This window comes from Amborella trichopoda, chromosome 5 (genome assembly GCF_054954075.1).
Source record: "Amborella trichopoda isolate Santa Cruz 75 chromosome 5, AtrichopodaSantaCruz75HAP2 v2.0, whole genome shotgun sequence".
NCBI lineage: Eukaryota > Viridiplantae > Streptophyta > Magnoliopsida > Amborellales > Amborellaceae > Amborella > Amborella trichopoda.
Window position 1 is genome coordinate 4,428,304 of NC_142340.1, and position 25,101 is coordinate 4,453,404.

Below are 25,101 nucleotides of genomic sequence, written 5' to 3' on the forward strand. Positions count from 1 at the left end.
TCAATAATGTGGCTTGTAATGTGGTCCAAAACCCAATGTGCTGGATTGTGTAGATTGAGTTAAGTGCCCGATCAATTTTTTTTTGCGATCTGGCACGCTTTTGTGCCAGACTACAAAAATTTTGGTGTGGCACCCCATGTGCCAAACCACATTACTAGAGAATGAGAGACAAAAAAAGCTACGATATGGGTTTTTAGAGAGGGAAAAAGAAGATGAGTTTTTACTTTGAGAGAGAGAGAGCGCCATGTGGCTCCAAAAAGTGCAAGAAGGGAAAAAGTAATGACATTTTTTTAAAAAATTGACTTTTTTATTTGGAGAGGTAAATATTAAAAAAAATAGTATCCGAGTATAAGATGGGATACAAAAAGTTTTGGAAGTTGAATTTGAGAGGTATTTATAATTTTCCCTAAAGATAAATAATCTTACAGTACACAATCCCTTTTTAAAAAAAAACAAATACCACACACATACAATGTGTTGGCCATGAAAAGCGATCAGTACAGTCTAATAAAAGATGAAACCCGAGATTGTATCATGGCCACCATTTCCATACCAGTTTTCCTATGGTATTGTATCATATACTAAAATGTAGAGATACTTGTTTACCATGTTGAGATCTTTACTGTAATTATGAAGGATGGTGGAGATGAACTGTTCTTGGTCAATAGTGGAAGAGGGATGGTTCAACTTAATCTGTCATTGAGAATGGACTGTTAAGATCTACATGTACTATAGAAATAGCATACTACAAGTAACAAGACTACTCTTGTTACCCCAACTGAATTGCCCAAACTAAGGGAAATTTATCTGAAGGGTGTGGTTTCTATCAAGATGCAACCTTAAACAATCCAATTAAGGCGCACCTTAAAAATTTATCATAACATGTAATGTTGATATAAAAATTCTTAGTATTATCTTATAATATATTTTCATGCCTAATTAGAAAATTTTAAATTCTAAAAATAGTTAAAATCAATAGATCTATAAATATATGAAAATCTTGAAAATGGACGGCCTAAATAATGTGTTGCAAGATGTACTACTTCCAGGACTCAAAATCTTTTTTTTTTTCATATTCATACATCTCAATGTCGAGATGATCGATTAGAGGGTTTTTCAACATTAAAACAACATTTCTGATAGATTTTTGAGGTGCATCTCTGATTCTACATTTTAAGGTTTCAAGCTTATCTAAACTTTTCCCTTTTCTAAATACTCACGAAAGAAGAACTATTTAACATTCTATCAATGTCTTTTAATTAATTTCAACATATCCCTTAATACACATGATCATGAGCTCAAATAGTTACAAAAGGGTAAAAACCTTATATAATTCATCTTGAATGGGTATTTTGATAATTTTCTCAAATAAAAATAAAAATGACAAGTTCGTCATCAGGTAATAGGGGAATGCTTCACAAAAACATAAATTATATATATATAAAACTCATAAAAGACTACTTATGTAGAAGTACATACAGATACTTTTAAATCATTTTCTTCTTTCAGGAGATTAAATTTGAACTTCCACCGCCAAAATTTGTAGAGCGATCAACTCTAACCTCAACAAAATAAAAATCATGCCTATGCTGCAAAAGCGACGATATTGATGGCACTGGTCTATCTATATGGTATGCAATACACCCATGTGGTAGTACCACACGCAAGATTTGGGCTTTACATGGACAAATAATTTACTGAGAACCGAAAAACCCATAGATCTTTAGATTACCTGTGGTATAGATTAGATGTAACCCCCCTTTCCATGTATCAGGCTATTGACAACTAGAGAAGGCCATATATGATGTATAGTCAGATATCTGTCTTGCAACCACTTGGTTGTTTTATTTATTTTTGACCATGAATATTCAAGGAAATCCGGCTGATATGAACCCAAACAGGTCGATATCAAGCTTCAAATCCAATTTCTCACCACTCCATATTGGACTGATTTCATGGTGGCAGGCAAGTTTTATCTTGGCTAAGGAAACTGTAAACCTGTTTCAAATTTCCTCGCGATGGGCGCGCATTTATTGCAAACTTGCAGATGTATACTAGCCGGCGGCGCATCTCCCACTTTGTAATACACATTTGTTTAAATGCCTCACCATCATTGTAAACTCCTGATAAATGCCAAGAAGAATAGTTAGAAAGAGATCAAATTTCGCTGTAACTTTAGTAAGACGATAATGACTCATGCCCTTTTAAAGAACCCTATTGCAAAGAAAGACCCACAAAATCATTAGGAAGTGGAGGCATGTACAGTCATCCAATGATAAATATGTACTTTAAAGAAACATGCAACTAAGTTCTGAAGTAGGTAACGGTTAATTAAGTTCCAAAACTGCAACAAAATCAAGGTTACAAGGTATGCAAGAACTTGGCGGATATCCAAGGATCATATGACAAATGGGATAAAAAAAATGTTGGCCAAGGGACGGCCCTTTATGGCTAAAGAGGGGATTTCTCATTAAGACCTCCGTTTCAAATCTATCCTTTGAGTGACCAGAGGAGAGGATGAGAAAAGTTCCTAAATGAAATGAATTGTAGTGAAAGCATCAAGAATTATTGACACTGAATGAGCCTGAATATACCATCAGCAGAGAATTCAACTTAATTGGTTTTCTTCGATCACTTTTTTATACAGCCTAATTAATTAGACCTGAGAAATACTTCTTTCAATGAACAGTCCAGCGGCATAGATTCTAAGAAACACAAAAATAGATGTTTACAAACTTGTCTAGACATTCTGCCATTGAATAGCTTCAATGGGGACACGAATACTATCCAACATATAAGGAACTAACAAATATATGATCTCTGCACAAACTCAACCTTTTGAGAATAGAAGTAACCCCTCTAATCCATCTAAGTATATTTTAACAACCACCAATTAGAGAAAGCACTAACATCAGTATGCAATGACCACTAGATCAGGTTTCATCCCTATCCTGCATCACTAGGAGACCCCTTCCTTTCAATAAACACTCTTCAGGTTCTCATTGAAATAGTTAATGTATGAGAAAAGCCCTTGGAGACCATGGTGCATTGATACTTGACAATTGATGATAAAAACCAAATAACACGGTAAACATTGATTTTGTAGCCATGCCCATGGCAGCACGCAAAGCATTATAGATGTGAGGGCAGTACCCTCAGCAGTAAGTCTTTATCTTTGGCAAAAAAATTATGCATTTTCTTCGGGGACCATATACTACACTATACCCAACATCCACAGTGCCTTAAAAAGCAAAAAACAAGTCATTTGCCACCATCAGTGGTAAAGTCGGGATGGTGGATGTCGGGTCTGAGCACCCAACTCAGAACTCATACATATATGACATTTTCCCTATCCTTTGACCACATCTATGAATGGGTTATTGCCATGATCTTGACTGGCATATGGGAATTCCTTCCTATGCCTCTCAACAGCCTATAAGATATCCTCTTGTTCAAGCTCCGTACCTGTAATTTATGACACTGCCATTAATTTTAGGGTGCAGTTTGTATAGAGCCGAGGCTCTAAACAATCAAAGTAAAGCGCACCTTCAAATAGTGTCGAGAAATGTGGTTGTTTCAATATTGGAAATCTTTGTAATAGCCTTAAAATATATTTTCATCTTTAATTATAAAATGTAAAACTTCAAAAATAGTGTAGATCGAGCAGATCTATGACAACTTGAAATATTGAAAATTGACAGTCCAAAAATATGTTACAAGATGCACTATTGCCAAAACTTGAAATTCATTTTCTTCTCATACCCATGCATCTTGATGTCGAGATGATCAATTTGAGGATATTTGGGCATCAAAACAATCTCTTCTGGTGAAAATTTTGAGGTGGCTCTAATTTGATTGATTAGAGCCTCGGATCTATATAAACTTTTTCCTTAATTTTATTATTCTTTTTTAGAAGACATCTCAAGTGATTCCCAGGGTAGTAGAAAACAACTATGCATAACTTATCATAATAATATAACATGAGTAAAGCTAAGAATTGGTATCAGCTTTGTACCTCTTTCATCAAATAATGATGTCAAAATAGCGAGACATACACACACACTTATATCTTCACCTGTAAAAGGATATATAACCAAATAATCAATGACAATTTTCAATTTATGGTGGACCAAAAACAATGTGAAATCGAGGAGCCAAATGGGACAACAAAATCAGCAAACACAAGCCTCAAAACTCACCATTATCGCAACATACTAGGATGCGTTTCCCTCTATTCAAATTCAATTGAGCAAATTTGACTGCGCTTGGGAGATTGCTTAGTAAGGAAAACCGATCCATTTTTGAGTTCTGATAGAAAATGCCTGAGTCAAATATCCACATAAATCCATACGTGTGGCATCTAACTTAAAATAAAAGTTCAAATTTCCTTCTTGTAACCTTACACACCACTATAGGAAGGCAAAGATAGGCATCAGTGCTTGGAAGTGAGAGAGATTCTGATATGCTACCGCAGATCAACAAACAATCTACGTCCTTTACCGCATTTACTGCTGCAGTGGCAGATAACATGTGTAAGGTGCCAATAATATATAATAAACTGTTGCAGCAAGAATAACATATTTGCCAAGATGTTCAGTTTTACAAAAGAACAATGTAGAAGTTTAGAAAAAATTGTTCACATGTGCTCATCAAAAAAATTTCTCTCCTAAAGAGAATTAGAGAATTATAAAAATACGTTTGAGAAAATGATACAAATTGTGCTGAAATAAGTTTCTCCCTTACTTCTTGACAGAGAAATAAGCGGGAAACAAGTAAAGGACTAGATAATAAAACTCTCATCGATATTTTGTTATGATGCAGACATTGCTTTACTCAACCTTGTGACTTGCAACATAAAGAACTAAAAGTGACTCATTCTCGTTGATTGTTTGCAGTTCTTGTTCATTTATGTAATCAAAATCAAGTTCAGAATAAATGTTCTAAACATCATCAAATTCATTAATTTAATCAGTCAAAATTTTACAACACCCATAAAATAATATTTGTATCACAAGATGAAAAAATATAACAACCTTGTGAATCATATAGCAAGAGACACATGCACGTGCATGCACACAGATAGAGAGCATCACAATGAAATAGACAAAGCTAGCAAGTACTTACTTATTCGATCAAAAATCACCAGCAAGAGTTCCTGGCATGCAATAATTCAAGAACTGAATACATGACCAGTAAGATCTCAGGTAAAGCTTTAGAACTAACAAATTCGATGGCAAAATCCCAAATAAAAAAGAAAACTGCTTTAACATGATGTTTTTCCAAGAAAAAAAACATGAGGCAATGTTGGAATTCAAATACGTGATAGGTTCCACCAGGAATTTGTGATTTTCCAGTGAGATCGTAGAAAATCGTGGGCAGGATACATACTGTGTGCAGGCCACCATAGGTAGTACGATTATAAGGACTATTGTCCATCGAATGGAAATACTCCTCAAATAACAAAGTCTATAGCAGTGCTTATTGAATTATATATGGTCATTCAAAAAATAAAAATCCTGCTACAAAACATTAGACACCAAATGCAGCCATTGATGAATCGAAAGCTCAAGATATTAAAAAATCTCAGTCCAAATTGAGTTAGCCAAGCAAATTTTATGCTCCAGTATCAATTTTATGATTGAAACATTTTGCACATAACATAATACATTTACACTTCAGAACAATGAATAGATTTGGTTTGTAGCCTTCTTGAATACCTTGGTCTGCGGCCCCAACGGCAAGATTAGTTGATCCCAGCCAATAAAAAGGACAATCTCTTCTAGAGGATTTTAGACTTGCATGTATCTTCAAATTTTCACAATTATCATGTTTCTTCAAATTTTCACAATTATCTTGTGAATAAGAATTGCTACCTCCAGCGTTCGTGCTTTCAATATCACTTGTTAACAATTTCTGAGGTTTAAGCTTAACTTGGACAGTAGTCGCCCCCCTTTGAGTGCGATAAACTCTGTCCTTTTCCACAATATCAGCTACCTTTTGATTGCACATATCAGGTCCAGAATGAATCAGGTCAAATGAATACCTCCAAAAAAGACTTGGAGTTAAACCTCGTGCCCAACTTTCCTCATCATCTCCAGCTCCTGCTATATAATGCCAACTATACTCTGATGAACACTTCTGTTGAATTCTATCCATTGAGCAGGAAGCAGAAACAAGAATGATAGGAGTGAAATTCCATGAGTCATAATCAGGGACTTCATTTAACCAAATGACCGTCCTCTGAGAAATCCATAGTGGCCTTAAGGGCTTTTCCAAGGAGTTAACAAGAGGAGTAAGATCTGCACCACTAGCTTCCAATAGTTTCATCCATTCATCGAGGTAATTCTCAATAGCTGCTTTCTCAGTTTTTGAAACCCATAAAGGGAGATGTAATGAACAATCCCAATCTTGGGAGACATCCTTCATATCAGTAGCTCCACCAAGACAATTGTTCGAAACCTGCAAATGAGCTCAAGTAATTGATTATATCAAAATTAGACTATACAAACAATATGGGTCACAAACAATGGAGAGATAGAGGAATGCTAGATACATGGGTCAGTTTCCTTGTAAACTTCTTGAGTAAGAGTCACCTGTTCTTCTATCATATTGTGCTTGGACCTGTCCTTGAAATAATATTTTATAGCCCTATTCAATACGCATGTCCATATGGGTATTGTCTTCGACATGCTGTCAGGAAATCTCTTTCCTCTTCGAGTAGAATCAACAATGATACACCCACCCCTCTGTGCTGATACAAATCAGCAGTCTTTCCATGTAAGCAGTATTCTAAGACAAACCACGGAAACAATACAGATACAGAAGATATATCAAGACAAGAAAAGCAGGAATATGAAGATTAAGTGAGGAACCAATTAAGATACAAAAGACATATTAAGGCAAATTGGCAAAGATCCTAGCAAATTAGAAATGTTCAACTTGCCACAAGACTAGCAATGCACTAATGAACAAACAATCCACATATAATATGGCAAGGGGGATGAAAATCGCTAATAAGATATTACAAAATCCTGAGTGCCAACATTCTACATATTTTAGCCATAAGAAATGGATTGAAATTGCCTCATATCTATGAGTAGATTTACAATGTCTTTAGAGTTTCAATAAAACTAGAGTGATCCAAAACCTACAGATTCCAATGTCTAGGTATACATGTGTACTCCAAATTCTATTACTTCCCTCTCCAAGTCCTGTACTTGTTCGGTAATTTTTTCTAGTGGCTAAATTCCCAACTATAGTACTTTTTAGCGTTTCTTGCACCAATCCTATGTATACTCTATGTTCGACCCGAGTTTGTTAATGAGACGATTTATCTGCTTCTCAAGTTGAATCCATCACACAAGTCAGAAACTAGAGCGACAAATGTTTGCTTTAAGGAGCCTTGTGAGTAAGTTCAAGGTGAGGCTGAGTGATCCTATGTGAGGCTCTCTTTTTTATTTCTTGATAAATGAGGCTTACATTTTTTAGCTTTGAGGCAACATATCATGCATTTCTTGCTTCTGAGAAGTGAAACCTTTGGGCATAGGTTGCTATTTTGGTGATCAAAATTACAACTTGAGAAATTTGTCCAATTCAATGTTCTGGACCATAATTAATTTCCACTAGTTTAATGTTTCGAAATCACTATCCTTGATGACATTGTCTAAGTTCTAAGGACCAATTTGGATGGACTACTAACGCGTTTGATGTAGTTTTTTAACACTCGTGTGGGATCTATTCCGTGACACATTTGCCTATGCCTATTTTTTAATCCCATTTGTTTCAAAGACACTATCCCTGAATCGTTAAACTCACAAAAAAGGATACTTGTTTTGCCTTCAGTCACATTAATGCTAATCACAATAACACCTACTCGAAGAAACCAGAAAACAAAAGACACTCTAACTATGCTTAGCATCAAACCATCACTCATATGTGACCCTATTTCCTCCCACCCAAAAGCAAATCCCTCAACAAAAGAAAAAAAAGAAAAAGAAAAAATGTGACAAGCATATATGGGGACTATGAAGCTATGGAAAAGTTATGCACTAGTTTCTTTCCCGTCTTTTGGATAAATTTAGCCTTAAACTTCTCAAAACAAGCTCTTATTTTAGGGAGATTTATCAAAATGCACCTAAAGGGATGAACTGTTTGACATTTTATATATTTATCTTGATTTGATTTAAAAAATCCCATCAAATTACACATTATCATGAGATAGTAAAAAACTGGTGAAACGTTAAAATAAATTAAATGGTAGATAAGTTAGGTGTATTTCCATAAATTTCCACTTTCTTTAACAATTGGTAATAGAGAACATTAAGTTGGGCATATCAACCTACTTCCCCAGTTTCAGGGAAGTTGAAAACATTTGAAAAGACAGTTATTACATGAATTTTAAGGTCTCAAGAAGACCACCATTAAGTTCTGCCTAAGCAGGAGAATAAATATCAAAGAGTTACAGGTTCACAGATGTCAGTAAATCTTCTATTCATTGCTTATCATTTTTTTTTACATTTTCTCAAATTCATTGTATGTTTTGTTTTGGCCTCGCCAAAGTGCCACACATTTCTCACTGTATCCCCCTCTTATAACACAAGTCACCTCCATTTTCTAAACATAATCTTATCTCTACTTCATCAAAAAGAGACAAGCATCCATCTCTTAACAATTTCTGCCTAATTCTCAAAGTAAAATTCAGAAAGAGCAAATCTTTACAACTTTGCCCTGAATTTTGTGCAGAGATTACCTGCAAGTTCAGCAAGATGTAGATTGAGACGAGAAGTGCTGAAAGACCAGTTCCCAGTGTGGCCATCGGTGGACTTGAAGTAGCAGGTGGCATCAAATCTCTGAGAATACCAGAGACCACAGCGAAGGTTCGCAACCAATGGCACTTCAGGCCAAATTGAAGCAATTTCATTGACAAAGAGAGAGTCCTCGTATATGGATCTGAGAGAATTATAGAGAGTGTTGTTCCTTTTCTTTATGGTCCTACAGGCCTTGTAAATAGTTAGGGTTTCTGGTTCTTGTTCCGCCATGGCAAAAGGAAGATAGCGAGGACCTTGAGCAATGGAGGGAGCGGGAAACTTGTATTGAATGCTGTGTATATGTGCGCCCATGGTTCATATCGGCCGTCCAGATTTAACAACCACGGTTGAGGATAAGAATACCTACTATTTGTAAACAACGTGATCTACTAATACCTTTGCCGAAAACGTATATAATGAGATTTTTTTTTTTTTTCTATCGACTAACTTCAAAGTTCAATTTTTTTTTTCCAAAATTTTATAATGCATCTATCAGATTTTACGCAAAGTGGTCACAAGTAATTATGACTTCTTTATACCAAAGATAAATGATGCTATTATATATAATCCCATCTTTGCCACATATTCTAGACAATTTGTTCAGCCTTTTCGTAAAAGAAATATGTACAACAAAACTATTTACTTTTGATACAAGGAGAGGACTATTTTTTTATTGTTAGATGGAAAATAAGGTGGCAAAAGATGTGTATTGACTGAGTACATAGTCTAAAATAAAATTTTCAAAAATATTGTGGCAAACTTCAATATCCCAGATTTTATATTTAATAACTTAAAAGTGATTGTGCTTCTTTGCATCAAAAGTAAACGGTTTTATATTATAAAATCTGACCACTAATATCTATTTTGAATCCAAGAATTTTCAATTCTAGAAGTTAATGATCTCGACATTATGGATACGACAGAAAAAACTAATTTGAATTTTGAAATGAAATTTATATATTTGTACTAGTAAGGAACTATAGCATATATGTTTGTAATTGATTTTGAGAGATTTAAAAAGCACTATCTTGTTGAAATTCTATATATTTTGTTATTTCTCAAGGCTTATTTAGACAAAGATTCATTTTTTTCATCTTTCTGGAGGATAAATATCTCTTTCAACATGGAGTTTGAATCAAATATCAAAACTAAGATACTATATAAGTTCTTCCCTTTTGAATAAGATAGATTCATAACTAATTTATCTTAACCCATTTTCTTAATCATTCACTCTAATTCTTAACAAATGGTCGGATTAGCACTGTTTTTTCGAACTGCAAAACCAAAAATGTAAAGTAGGATAGACTCCTGCCTCAGGAGATGCACAATAATTTTTTCCTTCAATGAAGTCCTAAGAAAAAAGAAAAGAAAAGGATGGTATCAGCCTGAGACATTCTTGTGAACTCACTCCAACTAGACCACAACAGACAATTATCTGTCCAAAGATAATTTGTATACATATAGAGGTGCTTTCATAGTTGGGCATTTTAAATAGGAAATAAATAGATGGAACAAAAGAATGCCTTAAAAATATTATCAAGAAAGGAACAGAGAGAGCAAAATATTTGAAATAGAATGACTCCTTTTTATTATGGTAAGTCATAGATACCGCCTCTGACTTTCTAAGCAATGCCTGGTTATTTTTTAAATCAAATTACTAACCCTGATATTGTTTTTTTTTTTTTTTTTCAACTACTTCCGCAAGTAAAAAATAATCTTTTTTTTAGATGAAAGTGCCCCCATTGAAGCCTACATTTTTAGACCTACTCTCTCTAGAAAAAAAATAAAGCACATTCGAAACAATATGTGCCAAACTGAGTTCAATTGGCATTGACAGTAGGTCTTGTAAAATGTATGCCAGTCTAGCTTTAATAGGGACCAAAAGCCAGTCTCTCAAGCACACAGTCATACCATCTTCATTGTTTACAATAAAGCCGATCCAAACACAATGTGTACCAAACTGGCTTTAACAAGGATAAAAAATACGTCTCTCACATTATGTATCGGACCACCTTGAATAGAGACTAAAATTTGGCACATAATATGCGAAACTGGCACCAAACTAACAAAAATGTGGTTTAGAAGGGCCATTTGTCATAAAAATTTATTGTTTTACTTTGGGATTGGATATAGAAAAAAATACTGTTGGTTACTAATGTGGTTTAAAAAGGTCTTTCTCTTTCTTTTTGGACGAGGTGGGGCGCAGGGGCAGGGTAGGGGGGGGCGTGTGTGTAAAAGGGTATCTATAATTTTCACTTTTTATTTTCACCTTATGCACATTAGAAACAACCATTATTGATGTCCGGAGTTGCTGCGACCCCATATATAACAGTAAAGTTGATATATTACCAATTGGAGTTCAAACCAGAAAAAAAGACATTTATTGTAAAATGATGGTTTAATCGGAAAAATATTTAGGTAAGAAGTAGCCATGAGGAGACTACAATCCTTAGTGTGGTTCCTTGTTTGGACAATAATGGGCTGACGAAGACCTTTCTTAAGAAAGGTCTTCTATATTTATAAGAGTTGTACATTAACGACCTACTTAACACAACTTACCTCCTTAAATATAGTTTGAGATATGCTTGGATAGATTAGAAAATTGAGAAAATTATAAAAAAAAAAAAAAAAAAAATCTGCAAGGCCACACTTCTTATACAACTTAGCCCCTAATTTTTTTTCTCACTTTTTTTTCCAAAACAAAATTTCTATGCAAATACCCCCCAAAGAAAAAAATTTATTTATTTTAGACAAAAATACCTTTCTCGTAAACAAAAATCATTTTGGATAGATTTGACATTACTTTTGGACCCAGTAACACATTACCGAAGCACACCATCATATTATCAGAACTCACAAGTACAAGACCGCCCTTTGCAACTGCCGAACCGCCCTTTTCAATTGTCAAACTGCATACACAATGCAGGAGCCCTACTACTCGACTGCATGCCGCAGCCTTAGTGCCGAATTAAACTTTACAATGCCAGAGCGCTATTGGTAAACCGCACTTACATGGTGCCAAAGCCTCCTATTTTGGTGAGATAGAGGAAAAAGAGGTGCAGGTAAAATAAAGTAAGGGAGAATAGTTTAGGTATTTTTTTATTTTTATTTTGGTTGGGGGTTTTTGCATAAAAATCATATTTTGGAAAAAAAAAAAAAAGAAAGAGAAAAAGTTAGGTTAAAGATAAGTTGCATAGAAAATGTAGTTTTGAAAAAAAAAAATTTGTAATTTTCCCAAAAACATTTAAGTCCTCACCTTTCTTAGACCTGAGTTTTATATGATTAAGTAAATAATCTAAAAAAATGGAGAGATTAATAAAAATATTACACATAGAATTAACAATAGATGAAGTACAGATATGCAACCGAAATTTTATGTGATCACCACACACCAATGAAGTAGAAAGACATGTTCTATAGCATCTATGAAACTAGCTTTGCTTTATGGGGCGAAATGTTAGGCGGTAAAAAAACATATCCATAAAATGAGTGTAACTGAGATGAAAATATGAAATAAATGAGTGACAAAACAAAGAGATAAAATTTAAAATGAATACATTTAATAAAATTTAAATGTGACACCTATTGGCAATAAGATGAAGTAGATTTAAGTGGATTGATCATGTATAGCACAAACCCATAGATTTAAATGGGTTGATCATGTGCGGCACAAACCCAGTGTAGAAGTTGTTAAGAGGATATGTTAGTTTAAGTAAAAAACTCAGGAAGGACAAAGAGTACGCCAAAAAAACATGGTTATAAATAATGCAAAAAGATATAAAGATTTATGGTCTCACTAAAAGTATGTCTCTTAATAGAGCAGAATGACATACCAAAATTCATGTAATCAATCCTAATCAATTGGAAAAAGATTCTAATAATGACATTAATCTTCAATGTACCAAAATATTTTATGCTCTCATTGGAGAATAGCCTTGATTCATTGAAGTTGTTAACAACCAATTTAAAAGCAATTTAGGGATATCACCAGTTTAGACCAAGAGATTTAATTCAAAAAAAAAAAAAGTTTCTACATACTCAAAATAATAATAATGTCCCAAGATGATTAGGGACCATCCAATTTATGGAGGGCGAATATTGAAAAACTCAAAATCCAAGTCTTGAAATAATCTAGTGATTTTTAGGTGGATCCCAAAATTTCAGACAAAAAAATCCCAAGTAGGTCTTTTGCCTGAGGGAGCAAGTGTATAACATATGCTCCGGCTAGAGAATAGCACAAACGGTTTTTACATGAATACAGGAAGAAGAATGCTTAGCGCTTCAATAAAACAAATAACCATACCCAGACCTACAGACAGGAAGTTGGAAGAGGAGGGGCAGAGAAGGATACTGATGATGGTAGACTAATGTTGAATCTTCATAACACAACTAATAGCTACATGTATACAGGTATTGGCAAAATTATGAACTAGATGATGTCGACAATGAATGGATGATCTCTCTCTCTCTCTCTCTCTCTCTCTCTCTCTCTGAATCCATCTGCAATGAGTTAAATCTCTTTCTCCGCATCCATCTGCAATGATCAAAAAAAGAATCGCCATCGCTCCCTCTCTCTATAAAGAATACAGAGAAATAAAACAGGCCAATTCAATCTGGAATGGTCAACCCGCTGGTTAGAAACCTTCAGATGAACCAGTCTTGTAGTATACTCTAGTTTAAAAACACATTTCTCAAAAGCGCAAAGATCTTGATGCCATGGAAGCCCTGTCAGTTATATAAAACATAGAGAGTCAACAATATTCTGATACTCAAGACAAAAGGAGAGAATTGATGGCACAGAAATTGAGATTAAAAAATTCCTTACCATACGTGATGACATCTTACAGCTTCTTGACGCACAGACCTCTTTTGGTCATCCAGAGCCTTTGAAACAGTTTCTAGGACCTGAAGACCAAATAATATAGGACAACTGATGATTACAGCAATATATATGCAGGTCCACTATTTGATATAAGAACCCAGCATATCTATCTCTCTAAAAAACCAGCATGTAAATTTCACAATGAGGTAGTCACCAATCTCATCGATGAAATCACTATCATTCGAGAAATGGATAAAATTTTGGGGAGAGAGATTGGGAAGAATTACCAAATTTTGATACTTATATTAAGTTATGGATTGCACAATAATATGAAATAACAGGATCTGGGAATATTATGGAAAAATAAGTCATACCTGTAACCTCATGGGATAAATCCTTGCATGGGGCAATGCAGCCATTGCCACAAGACATTGAATTGCTGTCTCCCTAACAATCTGAAAATACAAGAGATACTCGCTTTTAAAAGACATTCCAGGATTTCAGATAATTCTCTCTCATGCTAAGAAACAAGCTTGAAAACTGATAAAGACTGTGTTAATGTTTCTCTGATGAACCTAAATAGCTTTACTGACATGATATGGATGCTAAAAAAGATGATGAAAAGAATGCCCCATTTAACTGCAGAATAAATGAAACTCAGACAATAGTCATCACAGGTCTCACTCTTAACTCACCAAAAACTATACATGAAAAGAAGTCAGAATACCTGCAAATAAGAAACTTGGAAATTTGGAAACAAAAGAAAAAAACTAGAAGAACCAGAGATTAAAATGGAAAAGAAAATAATATAGGTTCTGTATTACAAATTTGTGAACATATCGATATATAATTCTTAAGCTTCTTAAATAATTACAAAAAAAGTAGAAGGAAGTAGCATATACATAAAACATTTTCAATTGCTTTGCAATTTTTTTCTTTCCAGTTTACGCATTCACACAAAATCAGAGTCCCTGTTTTTCTGGCAAAAATAAAATGATAAATCTGACAAATATGGGTATTAATACTCAGACATTTTAAAAACCCCAAGACACTTGCAATTAATTTTTAGTTATTTTATTTGTATGTTTTCATAATTTGTTTGTTGTAATATAAGTAAACATATGCGCGGCAACAAAAAAATATAAGTCAACATATGCATGGATGGTAAATCCTGCTATATTTTGTTAATTTAAAAGTAATTCATAGATTTTAAATTGTACATTTAAACCCCACTTTTTATAGTAATATAGCATCTTAATAGATTATTATTTTTCTGTACATCCCATTAGCTCCAAGTTTGAGCACCTATGCTTCCCACCATAATGCAATTGTAAAAAGTATTTGAAAATATATAACTACTTCTAACAACTCCCTCCACCGGTCCCTCCCTCCCTCCCTCCCTGTATCTTTTAACATGAAATAGAAATCTAATACACTGTTTAGACCATAACTTTTAACATGAAATAGAAAACCTAATACAGTGTTTAGACGTTGGGACAAAAATGATGCATGCACAGCACTAATAAGATTATTTCGGATGGAATATTCTTATTCCATCCACCGCAGATTATTTTGTTTGGTCAGTTTCTAACTAGTTTTCCATGGGCATTCCCGTTCACATTTGATGATACACTTCCACATCTAGTTATTTTTCTATTAGTTCCCTCAACATTTAATAGGTAGTAAGAAATCACAAAAGTAATAAAGATTCTACATATCAAAAGTAGAAATAGAATGTCAAATAAAAGCAACTGAAGCAGTTAACCCTCTCAAAAGTTACGGAATCAAGCATTTAGAAATACCATGACCAGTGATTACCATCAAATGGGGATAGGTAACAAGTTTGGAAAGACAGCCAATGATAGTATGTGCATTTTCCACTACTGCTTCCTTTCCTGCAGAATATAGTTCAAACAAAAAATGGAGATTTTCATAGTTCATGCACTCACACCATCATTAACATATGTATAAAATATTTTATTAAAAAAAATACCCAATTTCAAATAAATATTTCATAAAAAAATTGAAAGCATTCTAGTTACAAACTAAGAGAGAGATCTTGATAAGGAGGTTTATAGACTTCGATCCATTTCAAATATACTTAATTTTGTCATTCCTTACAAAAATTTCAAACACCTTTAGGTTTTAATCTTATTATAATTTAGTCTAGAAGACATGTGTGATTGCCTTGGATCTAAATCTGGAGTCCACAATGTCAGACACCAACATGCATGTTAGTGTACACAAAACATGGGTCAGTTAGTAGAATATGTTTCTTAGGGAAACTCTAGAACGATGATATATTTTATCCTTGTAGTTTGTAATCTTGCTCCAAATTTCCAATTCATTTTCTTCTTTGAAAATTACAGAACCTTTACAAGCTTGTTATCATTAAAAAGGACCCCTTATTTTATATATTGTGTTAAGATCCCACTTTTGTGCATTTTTATATTCCCAAGCTACCCCTCTGAACTTTAAATTCTGAGCCGAAATAACTTTTTATATTTTTTACATGAAGAAGCAGTTTAGAAGTTCAAGTTCCGAACCCATTTATCAAGAGAAATTGGGTTCAGAACTTGAACTTCTGGACCCAAATTCACAAAAAAACAAAAATGTTACCGTGAGTTACATCCAGATATTGGAGTTCTGAACCAGTGTTCAAAAAGGCGCATTCTCAGCACCTAGGCTGGCTAAGGCCCTAGGCTCATCGTTTTGAATTTGGCTCCCACCTAGGCAGACACCTAAGCCCCCTTCCTTCTTTCCTACGTTCATATATTATACATATTACATTATATAACATTACATATGGCTATAGTACTATATAGTATTAAATTATATAGTACTATATTAGATTGGCATTACATATTATAGTAACTTACATATTATATAGTACTATAATAATAGACAGTATTATATAGTAGTAGCCAGCGTTTTAAAAAACGCCGAGTCGAACCGGACTCGCCCGGTTCGACTCGGAAATAGTGAAAAAGGAACCGGATCGCCCCGAAAATCGGAAATCGTCCGGTTCTAGAGAGAACCGGACGATTCTGTACAGTGAATCGCCGATTCACTGTACGGAATCGGCGAGTCCGAACAGTGAATCGGCGATTCCGTACGGAATTTTTTTTTTTTTTTTTTTTTTTTTTTTTTTTTTTTTTTTTTTTTTTTTTTTGGTAATCCATGATAGATTTTTTTTGTAATCCATGATCGAATTTTTTGGTTTTTTGTAACCCATAATAGAATTTTTTGTAATCCATGATCGAAATGTTTGTTTTCTTTTCTTGTAATCCATGATCGATTTTTTTTTTTTTTTTTTTTTTTTTTTGTAACCCATGATAGAATTTTTTGTAATCCATGATCGAATGTTTTGTAATATATGATCGAAATGTTTGTTTTTTTTTTGTAATCCATGATTGAAATGTTTGTTTGTTTTTTTTTAATCCATGATTGAATTTTTTGTTTTTTGCTTTTTTTGTAACCCATGATAGAGTTTTTTGTAATCCATGATTGAATTTTTTGTAATCCATGATCGAACTATTTTTTTCTTTTTTTGTAATCCACGATTGAATTTTTTGTTTTTTTTGTTTGTTTTTTTTTGTAATCCATGATCGAATTTTATGTAATCCATGATCGAATTTTATGTAATCCATGATTGAATTTTTTGAAAATTTGTGATTTTTTTTGTTTAATCCATGATCGAATTTTTTTTTGTAATCCATGATAGAATTTTTTCAAAATTTGTGATTTTTTTTTTAATCCATGATAGATTTTTTTGAAAATTTGTTTTTTTTTTTTTTTAATCCATATTATTCAAAGAGAAAACGAGAGAGATGATGATTCCGAGGCCACCCTATCCCAACCATATTATTCACATATCGAGTCCCAACAGCAACAGTGTAGGGATGAGCACGAAATACTGTAAATTAAATGCTGAACGGCGGTTCATGCAGGGAAAGAACATATCAATATTTGCATATTCATTCAAAAACATGAAAATTCTTAATGGAGTACCCTCATTTTTTATTGAATTCCTAAAAACTAATATTTATAATGAATTTTAATAATTTTTTCGGATTTTTTTGAAGCTTTATTATGACCGATTCATCCGATTCCGATCCGGATCGCCGATTCGCCGATCCGGATCGCCGATTCGCCGATCCGGATCGCCGATTCGCCGATCCGGATCGGTTTTTGAAAAGCCCGATCCGGGTCACCGATCCGGTTTTTAAACCATTGGTAGTAGCCATTATATTACTATATGTCTACTATTATAGTACCATAATACTATTTATATATTAGAGTACTATTTTTTGTTTTTCTTTAAACATGTTAACTCTTTATTAGAGTACTATTAAAATTTAGTACTATTACCATCTATGGGCACGGTCTCTATTAGTCCCTTGGCTCATACATAGAAATGTGGCCCCCTTAATAATATATTTTTGAAATAGATTTTGACCATAATTTTTAAGGAATATATAATTCCTAATATGGAGATCGTTAACATGTAAAATAAATACATTTTAAAAAAGTAAAAATGATATGTTTTGAATGAAATATTTAAACCATTGATTTTCTTTTTTTCTTGGGGAAGGATCATCATTTATATCCATATTCGGATGGATGGTTTATGCCTTGGGGGACAAAAATGTAGGTATGCATCCCCCAACAACATGTAACACTTCTCCATCACTTCTCCATTATCTATTGTACAGTACTATATAGTACTACAGTACTAATTTACTATATAGTGCTACAGTACTATTGTAAATTAGTAATATATTATAGTGCTAAAACACTATTATATGGTTCTGGTACTATATAATATGCACTATATAATACTGTATTCAATCAGTATTACATACTATGCAGTATTATATAGTACTAACCATTATATCACTATACATTTACTATGGTAGCACTATAATACCATTTATATATTGTAGAACTTTAAAGATTCGTACTATAGTATATGTTGTATAGTATTATATAGTACTATAGTAATATTGCAAATTAGTAATATATTGTATTGTTAAAATACTATCATATCGCTACAATATAGAGCTATTACATAGTATTAAATATTTTTTATATAGACAGAGAACAAGGGCAGATGATGGGTCTCTACTCTCTTCATTTCTCTACTATATATAGAGTACTAGATATATTCTATAGAATCTATACTACTATTATATTGTATTGAATAGTATATAGACAGCTAGAGGGGTAGATGATGGGTTCTAATTTTCTCTCACTAACTTTCCACTTCCTTTATATTATATAGTGCATATATGTACTAACACCCCATATAGGGTATACATCAAACCCGCCCCACCCCCACCCCCACCCCCACCGCATCCCCATCCCCACCCCACCCCACCCCACCCCACCCCACCCCACCCTTTTTCTTGGGTGCCTTAGCCATGAGGAGCCTGCCTAGGCGGTCAAAGGTTCCGTCTAGGTGGCCGCATCTACATTTTTTAACATTGTTTCAAACTAAGCATGAACATTCCGGATTCATGTAAAATTTTGACAAAATTTTACATTGGCTATCTACCTAACACAACCCACCCCTTTTACATGGACAGGTTAAGGAAAAGTTTAAGGTCATCACCCTTCTTAGACCAAAAAGGGATAAAATTCAAAATGAATACATTTGAAATAAACACATTCGGAGGAATTTAGATGTGACACCAATATGCGATAAAATGAGAGAAAGTAGACTTTAGATGAGCAAGCCATATGTGACGCAGACCAATACAACACCTGTTAGGAGGTGCAAGTTAGTTCCAATGGAAGACCCAAAACGACATGGTTAGAAGTAGTGAGAAAAGACATGGAGACTTATGGCTTTTAATAGAGTAGAACGGCGAACCAGGATTCGCGTAACCAACCCCAATGATGAAAAGATTTGAGAAAAGGTTTTGACAATGATGATGTTTCGAACCAAGTACACTTACAAACTTTTTCCAAGGTTAAACGATGGGTTCGGAACTTTAAGTCCCGAACCCACCATTTCACCAAAAAAATTTGTTGAGTGTGTTGGGTTCCAAACTCCAGTCTTTAGATGCAGCACATATTTTTCTTTTAGTGAAATTCGGTTCTAGAAGTTCAAGTTTTGAACCTAGGTTTCACTCAAAAAATGGGTTCGGAACTTGAACTTCTGAACTAGTTTTCCACCTAAGAAGTTACATAAAAAAAATTTAGTTTGGTTCACAACTTTAAGTTCCGAACTTAGTTTGGGAAAAATAAAAAACTGCAATAAATTGGGACTTCAAGGTAGAACATAAAAAAAGGGGTTCTATTTTTAAACAAGCACTATAAAACAAGGGATTCCATTTTTAAACAACAACCACGTATGGGGACTTTTCCATAACTTTCCCTCTTTTTAAATTTTTGTCTTCCTTGATTGATTTTCCCTAGCAAATAAGAAGGTATTCTTACTTCTTATCAGAAGGCATTCACATGCATAAACATTATCATCATCATCAAAGCCTTTTCTCAACTATTTGGGGTCGACTACATGAATCCTGGTCTGCCATTCTGCTCTATCAAGGGTCATACCCTCAGGAGACCATAAGTCGTCATATCTTTTCGCACTTCTTCTAACCATGTCCTTTTGGGCATAAGTATCTCCTAGACCAACATGCATAAATATTATCTCTAGATAAATATCCAACAACTTACCAGTCTCATCCATCAATATACCAGATAACACCACCAAAAGATCATAAATCTGGTCTTTGTTTTGAACATCTAGAGTAAGCATGGACAAACCATCCAACAAGGGAGGTACGATCTGAAATAAGCATGGAGAAATGCAAGATCAGCACATTGAATATATGATTTGAAAAGGCTGAAAATGTTAAGAGAACCAAAAATGAAATTAAAGATATTAGAAACAAGGTGAAGGTAACAGTGTAAGTCCCACCTTAGGTGCTTCAATAAGAATCGCAGCAAGTGGAGTGCCAATAATAATATGCCCAAAAGTGCGAAACAGCATTGATCTGAAATTAAATTAAATATTAATGCGTAAATTCAAAACCGATAAAAAAAAATCAATGAAATAATGCAACAAACAAAATGTTATAAAATATACACAGCATGTGTGTTTTGTCTACATTTAGACAAAGAGGAAGAGAAAAAAGGAGAAAGAGGGGGAGGGGGGGGGGGGGGGGGGGGTTTACTTAAATAAACATCTGGAGCAACACAAAAATTAACATAGGCAATAAAATATCAGGAAATGAAAGTAACAGTTGGTAAAAAGGAATCTTCCACTTCAAAGAAGCAATTTTTCAGTGAATTTTAACGGTTCAACACATAGAACGAATATTTCTAAATTGAATCCAAATCAGGTATTGTGTCAATACTATACACAAGAACTCAAACACACACAAATGCACATACACAAGAAACACTTTTATTGTTAATATGCTTTGGTTTTTGGTGAATAAGATACAAATCATCATTTCAAAGCATCATCAGAAAATCACTTATCTTGTAAAAAGAAATGCAAGATAGTGGAATTTATAAATATGAAAATTGCCGAATAACTTAATTTGTATAACAAATAGATTACTGACCAAAAGGAGCAAAAAAACACCATCATGAATAGATGCCAAGGTTTTAAAAAGCGCTAGGTGGCATCTTGCAGCCAGGCAGGCAATCCACCTAGGCACGAAGCGGGCCACCTAAGCAAGTGCCTCGGTTTTGAGATGCCCCAGCCTTATATAGAGGTATAGATATGTGTATATGAAATACATATACCTTACATATAAGTATAAACAATCAATTGAACATTAACAGTTTGAATGATAGGAAAAATCCAAAGTTTAGAAGAGGTAAATGTTGAATCACCCAAAATCTCCCCTTGTAAACTTACTGATATTTCAAAAAGCATAAAATTAAAAAAAAGTTGGTTGTGATATGATTTCTCAAAGCTTTCAGCTTTCTCAACTTTTTAAAAAGTTTAAAAAATATTTTTAATGTATTTCAACAAAAAGTATTTATAGAGCAGGAGGGGAGGTTGCACTGCATGACCCCAACCCCCACCCACCCTCCTCCTCCTTAATTTGGGGGGAAAAAACGAAAATTCCATGGCCTAAGGGCATTTTCTGCCCTCAAGAGATGGGCAGCCCAAGGTGCGCACCTCGGCTGAGGTTCTAGGTATCACCTAGGGCACCTAGGATTGCCCAGCCAAGGGAGGCCTGCCTCGTCCAGGAAAGGCACCTAGGCACCCAAGCAGGGGCTTTTAAAAAAATTGCCAGATGCATCTCAAGTGTCATATTTATAGATAATCCAAATAAAACAGGAGGGGAAAAAAAAATGTAATGACTATTACGAACGAGGGCTCATGGACATACTTGGTGATGGATGAGTGAGATTCTTTGATAGATGAAAGCAAAATGGGCATTACAGTTGAGCAGAAACGTTGTTTATAAAGTGGCCGTATGGTTGCATGAAATTTTTGGTTTACAGAAGTTTCTGAATCACTCATAATAATATGAAACGCATCTGCTGCAGATCTTGCAACAGCAATGTTGATACTCTCTCCACCATCATTACCCAATACATCATGTTGGGATGGCATGGACCTCATTCCACCAGTTGGGAGTACGCAACTCAAGAGAAGCAATGTTATGTCCTTAACTTTCTCATGCCCTCGCATAACCAATCCTTTCCCTATCCATGCCAAACCAAATAAAGCGTGAACCCGACTGTCATTGCTGATGGGCAAATGGCTAACAATTTCTTTATTGTTATCCACATCTTCATGTTTCTTCTGATTAACATTAAAAATAATGGGACGAAACCCCCTTTCAACCATAATGTCCATAGCTTCACCCAGAGTACAAGCACCAGACACCTCATTGCTTTTTACAGGCCATTTGTTAACAATAGATCCCAAGGCTTGAGCTGAGGCTTCATCTCCTTTCAGAAGGACTACAATCATAAACAGCTCTAATATTATCCTCAGATCAGGAATAACTGTCTGTGGTTGAAGTGCTATAACTACTGAAGCAAAAAGCGATATTAACCATCCATCTTTACAAGCACTAGAAACTGATTCTGGAGTAATTTTTAGCTTCTCCAACTGGACAGAGGTAGAGAGTGACATAGAATCTTTAACGAGGTACAACGTGCTTGATGCAAGTATGTTATGAGCCTTCGATACAATTGAACTTTGTTGGTTCATTGTACAACACCCAACAGCTAACTTCATTGCCATCATGGTTGCTTCTAAAAGGCTCTACAATCAGTAACATAAATGCATTGTTACTACAACCATAATAGATATGCAGCTTAAAGGTGCTTGAGATCAGAACTACAGACAATAACTAGATTTAAGGTAAACAAAATTTTGCGGAAAGGGAAGATATTTAGTAGGAATTTCCACTGTCATGAACATAGTATACCTTCCCATGACTTCCAATACAGAAACTGATGCTTTCCATATAGGACCAAATGTCAGTAGCAAGATGCATTGCATCTTCCTCAAATCCTTCCTTGTTCTGCAACCTGCAGATGTTGAGCGTAGTAGTTTGCTATCAGAATAAAAAGATGGTTACAATCAAAGATGAAGCATCAAGTAACCCAGATATCTTCTTCATTTCTGGACATGTACCATAGAAACACTTCATATGGTCTTGGTCATAACCAAAATGGAAGTCATTTAATCATTAGGGACACAAAGCTAATTAAAACTAATCTTCCGCAACTTTACAAATAAGCAACAGTGCCCATCATGCATTAAGAGATGACTCGTCGAAAAAAAAAATTACTAAGGGGCATTACAAGCATCAATGATCGTGACGATGACGACAGCTTATTATATCAGCAACACAAGTCCTAAGATTTAAAGCTAAAGTATTTCTAAATTTCTTTTGTAATTAACTTATCATTTAAAAACAACCAGGATAAGTCCAGTAGAATACAAGATCTACAATGTGTACACTGGTAGGGAAACAGAATGAAGTTCCCATATGTGTACACTGGTAGGGAAACAGAATAGAGTACCCAATCCTTACGCTAATCCGCATCAAGTAACCCTGTAACAAAAGAGTCAGTCCACATTCAGCATCCTAGTAAATGGTTGAAAGAAGAAATCCAACTAGTGGATTGCTTCTCCATTTTCTCTCTTCTTTCGGATATAATAACATTCATCTGATCACATTCAACTATGAGCAATCCTCATAAGAGCTCAGAGAACTCACATTATCCATTCAAAAGGGCCTTCAGTTCCACCAAAGGGGAATCACAATTGCCGAGAAGACAAGCAAAATCTTTTTAAAATATACCTTCATACCAAATGAAACACCCCATTCCAGAAAAACCTAGGGAGACATCCAAATGGGCTTTCAATACCCCATGGATCGATTGCATCAATGCGCCTAGGGTTCTACGGAGCTCCCTAAGCGCAACCATGTTCAAACCCTAATCCATTGCTCTTCCCTGACCACTGCCAACGAGATGTTACACAATTCTTCCCTAATATGAGTGGGTTATTGACGGATCCCTTAAAACTAAAGATCTTTGGTCCATTTCCTTCACAGTACCAAGAAAAAAATGCTAATACCTTACAAAGGATGCTAGCTCTTTCTAGGTATGAGCCAAATGAACATCCAGCCAACGAAGCAGTATTGTATCTGACATTATTCATGAGAACCGAATACCTCAGGGCGAAGTCCAGATCCTCCTTGGATACCCATAGTGGAACACTGGATGGTTCACAATTTCCTCCATGTTACTGCATAGTATAGAATAGCTCATGAAAAAGATTTCCTTGAGAATTTTGTCTTTGGTGTCCGATCACCCCAACGAAAGCACCTTTGGAGGGGATGAAACCCCTCCAACCTAGACACCCCAGGAACCTTTAAAGATGCTTCCCTAAAGAGTGTTCATGAACAACCTAGCATTAGTCATTTCATCAATCTCTGTTGCATAATTTCTCATATTAAATACTATAGAAGTGTTGAAAACCTCTCGAAATAAATTTCCAAAATATTTCCATCCTACCAGTTTAAGGCAAAACATGAATTACAGATCTACTAACTTAACAACCCTCAACCACAACATCCATTATATTCTAAATGAACAACGACCGATCTATATAATTCATGTGGAACCCGCTCCTTTCTTCCTTTAAGTCACTAGAAAGATCCCCCATTGCCCTCCACTTATTGTTCCAATTTATGTCATGGAACTAGCTTAATTTTTTTTTATACTGTTTGTCTTTATAATCCATTGATTGTGCCAAGTTGATTGATTCAAATCTTGGGCCTCTAGACCAAAAAGTGCCCAATGGATCCCTAAATTTAAAGAAACTATGCCAAATTTTGACAGTTGTTTCGATATTAATGCTATCTAGGAATTTAACCAGAGCAAAGAGAGAAGATTGGGCTCCTATAGAAGCAAAAAACAATAAATTCCAAAATCCAAATATAATGTTTTCCTAAATTCCTTTATTCTAGG

General features: G+C 34.6%; 2 protein-coding genes across 20 annotated transcripts in view; both read right to left on the minus strand.

Annotated features, from left to right (window-relative positions):
- Positions 1 to 1,606: 1,606 nt before the first annotated feature.
- Positions 1,607 to 9,191, minus strand: LOC18443440 (initiator tRNA phosphoribosyl transferase family protein). Of its 12 annotated transcripts, none has more exons than XM_020672959.2 (7): positions 8,750 to 9,191; positions 6,594 to 6,751; positions 5,718 to 6,459; positions 4,399 to 4,508; positions 4,200 to 4,308; positions 4,016 to 4,075; positions 1,607 to 2,123 (listed from the first exon to the last, which is right to left on the minus strand). In XM_020672959.2, exons 1-7 carry the CDS (start codon positions 9,117 to 9,119, stop codon positions 1,954 to 1,956), a joined length of 1,719 nt encoding a protein of 572 aa, XP_020528618.1. In that variant the 5' UTR covers positions 9,120 to 9,191; the 3' UTR covers positions 1,607 to 1,953. The 12 variants fall into 12 exon arrangements, with proteins under 12 accessions (XP_020528618.1, XP_020528620.1, XP_011626748.2 ...); XM_020672961.2 differs by having other exon boundaries at positions 4,408 to 4,508; positions 8,750 to 9,188; XM_011628446.3 differs by having other exon boundaries at positions 4,399 to 4,511; positions 8,750 to 9,188.
- A 3,973-nt stretch (positions 9,192 to 13,164) lies between these two features.
- Positions 13,165 to 25,101, minus strand: part of MET18 (ARM repeat superfamily protein) — a 40,392-nt gene continuing 28,455 nt past the window's right edge. For 5 of the 8 annotated variants that reach the window (XR_016055695.1, XR_016055697.1, XM_006853630.4 and 2 more), the window contains 8 exons: positions 23,046 to 23,148; positions 21,993 to 22,879; positions 20,561 to 20,636; positions 20,317 to 20,428; positions 15,448 to 15,524; positions 14,004 to 14,084; positions 13,633 to 13,712; positions 13,165 to 13,532 (listed from right to left, as the gene is read on the minus strand). Coding sequence is in view for 3 of the 8 variants with exons in the window: in XM_006853630.4 (XP_006853692.3) it covers positions 13,499 to 13,532; positions 13,633 to 13,712; positions 14,004 to 14,084; positions 15,448 to 15,524; positions 20,317 to 20,428; positions 20,561 to 20,636; positions 21,993 to 22,879; positions 23,046 to 23,148 (1,450 nt within the window). In the remaining 5 variants the exon portion in view is untranslated. The remainder of the gene's footprint in view (positions 13,533 to 13,632; positions 13,713 to 14,003; positions 14,085 to 15,447; positions 15,525 to 20,316; positions 20,429 to 20,560; positions 20,637 to 21,992; positions 22,880 to 23,045; positions 23,149 to 25,101) is intronic. The other 3 variants (XR_016055694.1, XR_016055696.1, XR_016055698.1) reach the window with 1 other exon arrangement.

Coding starts and splice junctions, on each gene's coding strand:
- LOC18443440 (XM_011628446.3), bottom strand. CDS start 9,119: ATGGGCGCACATATACACAGCATTCAATACAAGTTTCCCGCTCCCTCC. Junction 6,752..8,749: donor ACATCTTGCTGAACTTGCAG/GTAATCTCTGCA, acceptor GATTTGTATCAG/CACAGAGGGGTGGGTGTATC. Junction 2,124..4,015: donor ATCATTATTTGATGAAAGAG/GTACAAAGCTGA, acceptor GGCATTTATCAG/GAGTTTACAATGATGGTGAG.